The sequence below is a fragment of the Daphnia magna genome, linkage group LG1, assembly GCF_020631705.1.
Source record: "Daphnia magna isolate NIES linkage group LG1, ASM2063170v1.1, whole genome shotgun sequence".
Taxonomy (NCBI): domain Eukaryota; kingdom Metazoa; phylum Arthropoda; class Branchiopoda; order Diplostraca; family Daphniidae; genus Daphnia; species Daphnia magna.
In genome coordinates, this window is record NC_059182.1 from 11,823,822 (window position 1) to 11,834,560 (window position 10,739).

A 10,739-nucleotide genomic window follows, 5' to 3' on the forward strand; every position below is an offset into this window, starting at 1 on the left:
GATTGTACTGGTTATCCATATCGTATTGTTTATTTATTTAGAACATCCGTGGATACAGCCATCTGTTGGTGCAAACCGAAATCGGTTTAAATGTTGGAAAAACCACAAAATATAGGACACATGAAAATCAAAGGGAAAATGTGCCAGTGCAATCAATTTTTCCTTTCGTGGTTTGAGTAAGGGGGAAAAATTTAATCAAGAAAAAGGTAGTCCCCAACAAAATAATAATAATGAAAAAAAAAAAAACAAAAAAAAACAAAACAAACAAAAAAACAAACAAAAAAAAAAAACAAAGGAACAACAGACAAGACAAAAATATTCTTTCAATGGTGATTGGATTTGGTATCCGTCTCAAGTTATAAGTTTTCCGATCAGTTGACTGTATCTCGGGCAAACTTTCTTTCTTGTAACACCAATTTCATTCATCATTGGTCTTTTTCATCCTCAAAATTATGACTTATGTCTCTAGATGAACCATCATCCTCTTTAATTTTTTCCGAATCAGTTTTTGGTGCATGCTCCCGTTGGATAACGGAATCTCGCCCTTCATTCGATTGCGAACGATCTATTACAAAAAAAGTAATATGATTACAGCGGGAACAAACATAAAAGCTAATTCTTTACCAGATAACGTACCAGATAACGTAAATCGTCTATCACCCTTGGTATAAGTCGAAAAATACTTGTCGAGACGTGTGAAACGGTATTTAAGACGAACTTTGTCTCTTAGTTTTTGCGGAATTACCATCGATGTTGTCAAAATATTCCCCAAAAAGAGTATCAGGAAAAGGAAGGAAAGGACTGGAATCTGAGAAGGATAAGCAAAAGGAAAAAAAAAATGCTCCTTGATTTGAAGTTATAAACGCTTTTTTAATACCTGCCACTCACTATTCGGATGGGAAATAAGTTGATACAAGGCCCAAGCATTGTACAACTGATAGAAATATCCCAGGTAGAGAAAAGGAAGCAAAAAACTGAGTCCTCGCCACATCCAAGAATGGAATCCTTCGATGGTAATATCCATATCGTGTCGCTCACCCAGAGCTTTGAGACGATACAGACAGCCCTGCTGGTATCTGAACTGAAGGTATTGAACAAAACCTAAGCCAATGAAATAATAAAATTATATCATATGCATGTCAAATGAGTTTCGCTACATGATAGAGCTAAATATAATTGCGTACTAATGTAGACATAGAACCACATAAGCTGGTGACGAAAGTGGTGATACGTTGCGGAGTCAGGCCACGTGAGTAAAACTGCAGATAAGGCAGTGGAAATGAAATGATGTGCTCTCCACCACCCTTTGATTCGGGAGCCGTTAACTCGTAATATCGATTCACGGATGGTCAAAGTACAGTAGTACCACACCATCAAGAAAACAAAAGCCAAATCCAAGATCCTGGAACATTTGAATGTTTGTATGGCAGTGAGCATTCAATATTATTTGACATACATCATTGGGTCTACCTCAAATTGGCAAGAAGGTTTGTTACAGATAGTCCCATTGCTATTGCACTTAGAGCCAGTTTGAACTTTTCATAGTCATCCTTGTACTTGAACCTGCAGGAAATAATGGGTTAACACAGAGGTGTGATAAATTTAGAGAAATCATGCAAACATACCTTTCTTGCTTGTTAAGAAATGATACATTGACAGATCCTAGAATGATTTTGAGGTATGTCCCACTCTTTTTGGTAGAGATTCTTCCATCTCATTTAGCTGGGCCTGCCTCCGCATCAAATCTTTATTCAGAAGTTCATACTTCTCTTTTTCAGACTCATCCTTAGGCTTCAACCTAAACATTTATCTCTAGTCACTATAATGAATTTTTAGCTGCCATCACTATTGTTAATACTTCTTTAGTGTTGACTTGATAACTCCTAATCTGTATCTTTGATGACTTAGATTTTTTACACATTTTGTTTGTAGTTCTGACAGTTGTTCTAACTGAACTGTGTAATCCTTGTGGGTTGCCTAAATAATAAAAATAATTATTTTATTACATTCTATAAAATGTGCGCAAAATCAGCATTACTTCAAGCTCTTTGTAATCTTCGGTTAAATCAATTAAATCTTGAATACAGGCGTCGATATCGCCCAAACTCAAGGCCATTTCAAAGTTCAGCTGTGTGCAGCGAGGTCATTAGACTAGAATTTGTAAGGACATTTGAGAATTATATGTCCTTGAGAATGATAAACCATCAAACTAAAAAGTATACCTCTTTTGGTCGACGCTACCGTAACGTGGTTCCAAGTAAAATCAAGTAAATTTGAAAGATAGGAGAATGCGTACCAACTGATAATTTTCTAGCAGAAGACGACACGCAATCATTTGCCTATCGGCGAGATATCAACTAGTTTCGACATCTAGCGGCGATTATTTTTATTGCTTCCCCTACCCCCAACGAAACAAGAATGATTCTTGGGTTGGGGGTTGTTAATGATGGCGTAAGACGACTAAAGTGCAAACTCAAGGAACTCATACGTTTGAATTTACAAAATTATTTAATCACTTGAGATTAAATACAAAGAATCATGTATTAATGAGTTTTGACCACATCAAAATATTCAGCGACTGACTTTTCATTTCTTCTTCTTTTCTTCTTTCTTACCAGCTCGCTGGGTGGACATATCTTCTAATTTTTTCTCCAGTTTACGTTGAAGATGAGCGCGCTTGGCGGTTTCTATCACCTTTGGTTTAACAGGTAACGACCCAGGTGCAACAAAGCCTTGTTTGAGTGTGACGCTACGTGCCTGGCGTCGAATAGCATCACCACATCCATGGATTTCGGGAAGATGGTGCGAAAGACAAAAGCGTCTTTGACAGAACAAGCATAGTTGACCCATCAATGAGATACCCGTTTTACAGGTAGCGTAATTACAGACATTGTCCAATTTTCGGAATTCAGATAACACATCATCAATATCTTTTTCTTTTCCGTTTCTATTTAAGTCTTTGGTTCCATCAGTGGAAATCAATGATGGTAAAGGTTTAATCACTGGTTTCTGTTTTGGTCTCACTGCTTGCTCTGTCGGACCTGCCCCGGTGCATCGTAATCGATGAAGAGCTAGATTCTGTTTTGGAACTTGTTTTTTGCAGTCATCGCATTTGACGTTATTGTCGTCCGACTCGCTGACAGCTGACGGGGTTGGAACAACAAGTTTTAAATGCTTATCCTTTGTTGGTACTTTTTGGCTCTCTAATCCTGAGGATGAATTTTGCTTTTTATTCTTTTTCTTCTTTGACGATGACAAGTCATTCTCTTTTAATTCCATCTTCTCGACCACTTTTGGCAAGGCTTCGTCAGCATCATTCTTAAGGGACGTGGGCGCGTCAAAAGAGGTTACATGAGATTGTTCGTTTTGGGTCGGCTGGATTTCTTCGTCTGCTTGTTGTGGTATCACTACGGCAGATTTATATATTTGGATGCGACGTTTATGATTCTCTCCGACACTTCTATGCTGGTAACCATGCTCTTCGGCCCATTGGTGAACTATTAGTCGTTCATAGGCCGTCAACGTCGATGGAAATTCTTTGATACATGAGGCGCCACATTCGGCACTGGCCGCCCATTCGGTCAACATAGACTTGACTTTAGCGGCTATCTCTTCTTTTTCTTGTTTTGACTGGTTGCTATCTATCGTGGTCGTAGAGGGAACGACGACTTTGCGTGGTTTTGCCGCCTCCCCAGTTATACGATTGCCGATTTCGGGAACAACAACATTATCCATCTCCTGTAAGTATTGATGGGCAGAACGGACCTCTCCGTGTTGCTCCATGTACTCAACGAGGCCACTAGTAGCACGACTTGTCGTGCTCGAGTCTGTAACTAAACACAGATGCCGACGGGCGCGAGTACATGCCACGTTCAGTCGACGAACATCGGCCACAAAACCAACTTGACCGGTCGAGTTAGATCGCACTAAAGACAAAATAATTGCCTCTTTTTCCCTGAAAGAAAAAGACAGATAAGTATGATTGTTCAGTTTTGATTTAATTTTGATTATGAATATCTAGATAGATACCGGCCTTGGAAGCCATCCACGCTGCGGATTTCGAGTTGCGGATACTTTCCGCTTAACATTTGTCTCAAGAGCTCCACCTAAATAAAAGCGGATAGTGATCATTCTCAAACTAAACACTAAAAAGTGTTGACGTAATGAATTTTCGCAATCGAAGTATGCTTTTATATGCTAATTACTGTCGAATATGATGTGCGTATATGACATTGTCCAAACCTGGAGGTTGTAAGGAGTAACGATAGCGATATCTCGAGCTGGTAGTCCCGATTCAACCAATCGCTGGACATGCAAGAAAACGAGAGCCGCTTCACCACTGTTGGCTTTGGATCCTTCTTCTGATGTAGCTGATTCATGGAAATCACAACCCGCGGTGTCAAGTAGTAGAAGTGGTATTCCTTCACAAGTATTAGACAATAAAAATATTTTTTAAAACGGGATTGATTGTTACCAATTTCAACAAAACAATAGATTTTTCATTGTTCCATGTACTACGCTCAATTTTGAATATTAATGATAGTTAGGAACTCGGTGTTGATCTAATTTTTTTGCATCCTCAGGATGCAAAAAGCTGCTTTCGACGTACAGTAGCTACCCTTTCTTTTGTCAATATCGCCTCGAAACTATCATGTAGTGATTCCCTTTTCTCATTCTCAAGCGACGACTAGCAATGTTTTCAACAGTGAACAGCTATGCCTTCTGGAGAAACATGTGGGGAAATATCGGAGTCATGTTCCGTTTCCGCCTAAAGCGAAAGCTAGAAGAAAATCCGGTTTCTCCTTTCTCCTTTGAAAAGTGGAAAAACATTTTCATTTATTAACTATTTTTAAATGCACTTTCTTTCGTTCTAAGCCTAGTGTGTTCATTGAGAACTACGTATGGTGGTGGATAGGGACAAATTAAAACCACTGGCACTGGATTCAAAACCATATCTAAGGGTTGTACATGCTTTGCGGGCGTGCGAACTTCTTTTTAGACCGATTTTATGTACCAAGTTAAATGCCCCCCTAGGAAATGTCGAAGGGTTCATAGAACCCAAGTTTTCATCTGTTAAAATAATGGCTAAAAACCGAGAAGTTCACAAGAGATCCGAAGGAAGGAAAAATTCGAGTCATAGACATTTTAAAAAAATATGAACTTAACTGTACATATCAGCTTTCCGTTTTTTTGCTTCTTGTAGCTTTTTGTTTTTATTTTTTTATTTTAGTTTTGTTTTAACCGTCTCCCCCCCCCCAGGAAAAGGATGCTATCAATTACGTTAGTGTACTTAATTTACTTAAAAAAATTATTTCGAGCTGAGTTTTCTAATATGGGAGAGTCTCTAATAGTAAAAGGAAAAAAATGGCGATAAGAATCAATTTGTCATCCCATATATATTGGTACGAAGCTAGGCTAGAGGCTGCTAAAAACGTGAGAATGGGCAAGATGGAGTCCCTATGCTCTCAGCGCACAAAAGAACGCCCTGGTGTGTAAAACATTCGGTCAAAACCTGCGGCTAACTCAGTCACTGTCCAACGCTTACTATTCAAACAACGGAAAACTATCGGCTGCTGCTCATCGCTGATCAACAAGTCAAACAAAGGTAAGAACATTGTTACCATTAAACTAAACAAAAAAATGAACACGGTGATAGCGTTAAAATATTTATGGCGCCTAAAAAGTAATTGACATCCATTTTCAAATCTAATTCAAATTTAGTAGCTACCCTCTCCTTTTCAATGTATCGTGGAGAAGCGGCTACAACTAGTAAATTACAAACAGTGTATAATAAAACAATCAACCGAAATTTTTTCCAAAGGCAGCTCGAATTCTTGAGAGCAATGTCGGCAATGGCAATGCCAGCGATTTAAAAAACCCCGCGATTGCAATTTAACCTTCGATGAATGGAAGCTCAAATTTCAAGGGTTTCGAATGCCACAGCGGAATTGATTATTCTTCGGTTTCAAAGTATCTCAGTGCCCTCCTTTCTATTCACCGCGTTAGTGTTACGGCATTAAACATAGGGCAGCGAAGAAAAAGAGAAACGTATATAAAGGAAGCACAATAGACTAAGAAAATGTAAATGACCGTATATGCGAGGACTACTTTTATCGATTCTGGGATGGTTCATTTGGAAATTTAGATTTTATTTTTCTTTGACTATTTCTTAATTTTTTTCCAGGACATTGGTACTGATTTCGTAAGTGGGCGAACGAGACAAAATGAAGGGGATGATATTGTCTATTTTCTTCCTTTTAAGCGGGTTCGGTAATGTGGCAGCAAGCGAACCCTCGACAACTGAGAGCGAACCTCCGCAGATTCTAAATGAAGGTAAATAACTTTCTCGTTTTGTACGGACCGCAGCTTGACACAATTAGAACGGAAATCCCTTTGGGCGAGTCTCGTCTCCGTTAAAAATGCTCCTTCCTGTTACGCAGCTATACAATCCCAAGTTACCACTGTACAAAAGTGGACTACCTTTTGGTTATTGGTGAAATTAAATCCCATGAAACTAAAATGTTTAACTTTTGAATCGACAGCTGATTTGTTTTAAGTCGATGTTAATCTTCGAATTTTGAATGCAGACCAAGGCTTTTGGTATGCCCAGGGTAAAGAGGATTTACTTCGTGCCCTGAATCGACAATTGAATCTCAACACGGCCAAAAACGTCATCTTTTTTCCTGGGTGACGGAATGGGAGTTTCGACGGTGACGGCCGCTCGTATACATGCCGGACAAAAACTCGGAGAGCTTTGGCGAGGAGAATTACTTATCTTTTGAAAAATTCCCCAACTTGGGCCTTCTCAAGGTAACGTAAAAGCAGTTCCAAAGTAGACGTCCATTCAAGCGGTTCATAAATATTCCAATGAAAGAAATGAGCTTTGTTAATCTCCAGTTTCATTTTTTTTTACTACTGACAACCCAAACCACTACTGTTTTTCCATTAAGTGCCTTAAAATGTTAACGTAAATTTCTATTTTTAAACATTACCAAAACTACCCAACAGACATACAACGTAGATAGACAAGTGGCAGATTCCGCAGGCTCGGCAACGGTAAATTCGCCAAATACGATATTCATCTATTGCTCAAAATTGAACTGAGCTATTTTTTTTTTTTTTTTTTTATGCAATACAGTCCTATTTGACTGGAGTGAAAGGTCGTTACGGTACTCTTGGACTTGACGTCTCAGCCCCCTTCAACGTATGTCGGTCTGATCTTGGCACAAAACCGAACGTTGATAGCGTCCTGAAATGGGCCCAAGATGCGGGAAAGGCCACTGGTAAACTCTTTGTTAAGAATGAGCTTGACCTCCATTGGCTGATCACTTGTCTTTTTTCTCCGGAAGGTTTTGTAACGACAACGAGAGTTACACATGCCACCCCAGCGGGTCTTTACGCCCACACTGCTAATCGTGACTGGGAGTGCGATTCGCAAGTACCGTTGGCTAATCGACACGAATGCAAAGACATTGCTCGGCAACTAATTGAAGACGAACCTGGTCGAAACATCAAGGTTGCTTTCTTTAAAAGATGGAAAACTGGAATCAAAGTGAATCTTTCATTTTCTACAGATAATCCTTGGCGGTGGACGACAGGTTTTTGAAGCCGCAAACGATAACGGCACGACAAATTGGCCTTGTAAAAGGGGCGACAATATGGATTTGATTGAAGCGTGGAAAGTGGACAAAAAGAACCGCGACAAGTCGTATCTGTTTTTGGAAAACCGCGACGGTTTGCTAAATACCAATCTTGATGATGCAGACTTTATTCTAGGTAAATTATTTTTATATCATTCGTATTATTATCGTATACAAAAAAAAAAAATACCCATGATTTAGGTTTGTTTTCAATCAATCACATTCCCTACGAGCTCGACAGAGTCGAAGATCCCAAAGTTGGCGCATTGGCCCCCGGCATCGAAGAAATGACAGAAAAAGCTATTCGTTTCTTACAGAAGAAAAGTACCAATGGTTTTTTTTTTGCTAGTGGAAGGTGGCCGAATCGATCACGCTCACCACAAAAATTAATGCCTTACTGGCACTCGAGGAGACCGTGGCTATGCACAAGGCTGTTGCTATCGCTCAACGGCTGACGGATAACAAAGACACGCTGATAGTGGTCACTGCCGATCATTCGCATACCTTCAATATTAATGGTTACCCAGTGAGAGGAAACAAGATAACCGGTATGATCTGATTTAAGGTTTTAGGTTATTGAACCAGCGGATCGGTAATGAAATTAATTCGATTGGGTATTTTTGCTATGGCTTTAGGTGTAGGTGGTGTGGGCGATAATGGCTACAATTACACGACGTTGTCGTATTCATCGGGCCCAGGGTTCTGGAAAAACGTGAACAACGGGACTACAGATCCACACAAGCCATGGCTAGATGCTAGCACTTTAGATGTACACAATAAAACTTACAGGCAACTATCACAAATTCCAGCTTATGATGCTTACCACGGAGGCGAGGATGTGGCTGTTTATGCAACTGGTAGGAATCTACGATCGAAATTACAATGCTCGCCAGGATTTTTTTAAATTTCAAAAATACTAGGTCCGATGTCGCACTTGTTTCACGGAGTACATGAGCAAAGTTACGTTGCTCATGTCGTGGGATCACGCCGCCTGCATGGGACCATATGCGTCTGTTTGTGACGTTCCTAAACCTGAACCTCAAAGCGCTGGAGTTTCAACTATTTCGTCTCACTTTACCATCTTACTCATGGCCTTTGCAGTAAGCACAACAATGTTCGGACAATAGACTTTCTCATTCAACCCATTATAAACACCCATGTTTGCATTGCCATCTAGAGTCTGGTTTGAATAAACACGAATTTTGCGTACCTGTGTCTTCGTTGTCTTCGACGCCAGGTAGTTCCATAAGTAGGTGACTCGCTACCGATGAATGTGCCTCCAGCTTGCCGTGGTAAAGTTGGTCCGATGCCCACTGCATGATATCACGGTGCATGCGGTATTGGGTGGTCAGCATTCGAACGCAGGACTTGCCGTCCTCTTTACGTTGTATGATGCGTTCCATGAGCGTAAGTCCAAGGCCTCTACGTGCAGCTTCCGGAGATATAATGGTAGGAGGAAGTTGAAAGTGATCACCAGCTAATAAGACTCTTGGCGCTCGGGTCAATGCTAACCAACAGGCTGATTCCGTGGCCTAAAATTTGGAAAGACTATAAATAACATGTGTTGGAAATACAGATAAAAATAAACATTTTTCGAGACCAACCTGTGAACATTCGTCGATCACAACGTAATCAAAATGGTCCGGTAACAAATGCTTTAAAGGTCCTTCTTGCGTAGCACTAGTGAGCGTCGTCAGAATGACATTTGCATGTGAGAGGACTTCCTTGACTGCTTTCGTCTCACGTTCGCGGAGTTCTTTCCGCAGATTTTTAATCTCGTTGAAAATAGGTCCTCGCCTGGATGCGTTCGACGTAGAATGATTTTTAGTAGAAAGTATCGAACAATGCATTGGTAGATTATCATTACTTTTTGGTTTTCGGTATTTGTTTTAGTTGGGCATCAAGATCTCTGCGGACGTCGTTGACGATAGAACGGGCTTCACTATTAGAAAGAACGGCATCTAACGAACGATTCTGGACGGCTTCCTGCATCCTGGTTGGGTGTCCCAAACGGATGGCTTTTACAGACGAATTGGATACAAGTTTCTCCAGAATGTTGTCGACAGCCACATTGGACGGAGCGCAGGCAAGAACTCGATTTCCTGCTTTGACTGTTTGAAGAATGATTTCAACAACCGTCGTGGTTTTTCCTACATCGATATTTGAAGGTTGAGATAAGGGTTAGGCAGCCTAATAACAGGATGGATCCAAAGAAACTATTGACCTGTCCCTGGAGGGCCATGTACAACTGCAAGTTCGCGTTGCTTCAGTGCGAATTCAACTGCCCCTTTTTGCGAATGGTCCAGGTTTTTATTGAACCAGACAAGATCATTGTTGTAACCTTAAGAGGACCGGTGGTAAAGAGATATTTGCTGATGAGAACACCTGTTCACCAAACAGGGTATTCATAAGTGTTGCAGCAGGCCCTTGGTAATTTTTCAAGCTATTCAATCCCCTGTTGATGAGAACATTTAAATAAATTGCATGCACAGTACCACCTTAACTAAATGTTACAGTAAAGACCATACATTTTAAGCCTTCTATAGGTCACACTGTTTGCCAACTGCAACAGCTTGTAGCATTCATTGTCATTTAAGTCAATGTTTTCACAGTCACTATCAAGAGCAATTTCAATTGTGTTTGATTTAACACAACTGATGATCCCAGAACAAATTTGATCCTTTTCTAGTTGTGAAGCACTTGAATTCGAAAATATTCCAACAATGTCTCCTGTACAAAAAGGTGGAAGTAAAATCAGGCAGCAAAAGCAGATTAGGACAGAAAATATTACCAGAACTCATGTTAGATGATGGTAATTCTTTACCAACCAATTTGCTGCCAAATGTTATGATAGTTCTACCATACAAACCGGATCGCATGCCATGAACAACTAAATTTAAGATGCATACTCCTCTTTCTTGGAGCTGTTTGGCAGAAAAAGTTTCTTGCAATTTTCTACTTTCAGCTATTTCTGCATCCCTTTCAAGATTAAGCAATTCAAGCTGCTGAATTACAAAATCTTCGAGGCTTTTAAACTGCATTTTTAAGCAAAAACCACTTTAAGCTATTGATGTCCTTTCAATACTGATTTAACATGTG

The 10,739-nt window shown here is 40.0% G+C and overlaps 1 protein-coding gene and 2 pseudogenes across 1 annotated transcript; 1 reads left to right on the plus strand and 2 right to left on the minus strand.

The window, feature by feature from the left end:
• Positions 1 to 5: 5 nt before the first annotated feature.
• LOC123466453 overlaps positions 6 to 10,739 on the minus strand; it is a 65,533-nt pseudogene continuing 54,799 nt past the window's right edge.
• LOC123469453 (DNA-binding protein SMUBP-2-like) lies at positions 2,490 to 10,733 on the minus strand. The gene is given in 10 exon segments (XM_045168463.1): positions 2,490 to 3,955; positions 4,030 to 4,106; positions 4,243 to 4,421; positions 8,851 to 9,172; positions 9,245 to 9,437; positions 9,508 to 9,790; positions 9,865 to 9,982; positions 9,984 to 10,095; positions 10,169 to 10,370; positions 10,432 to 10,733. Coding segments are annotated over 10 exon segments (3,105 nt in total). The 5' UTR covers positions 10,682 to 10,733; the 3' UTR covers positions 2,490 to 2,586.
• Positions 5,448 to 8,849, plus strand: LOC123469460 (annotated as a pseudogene).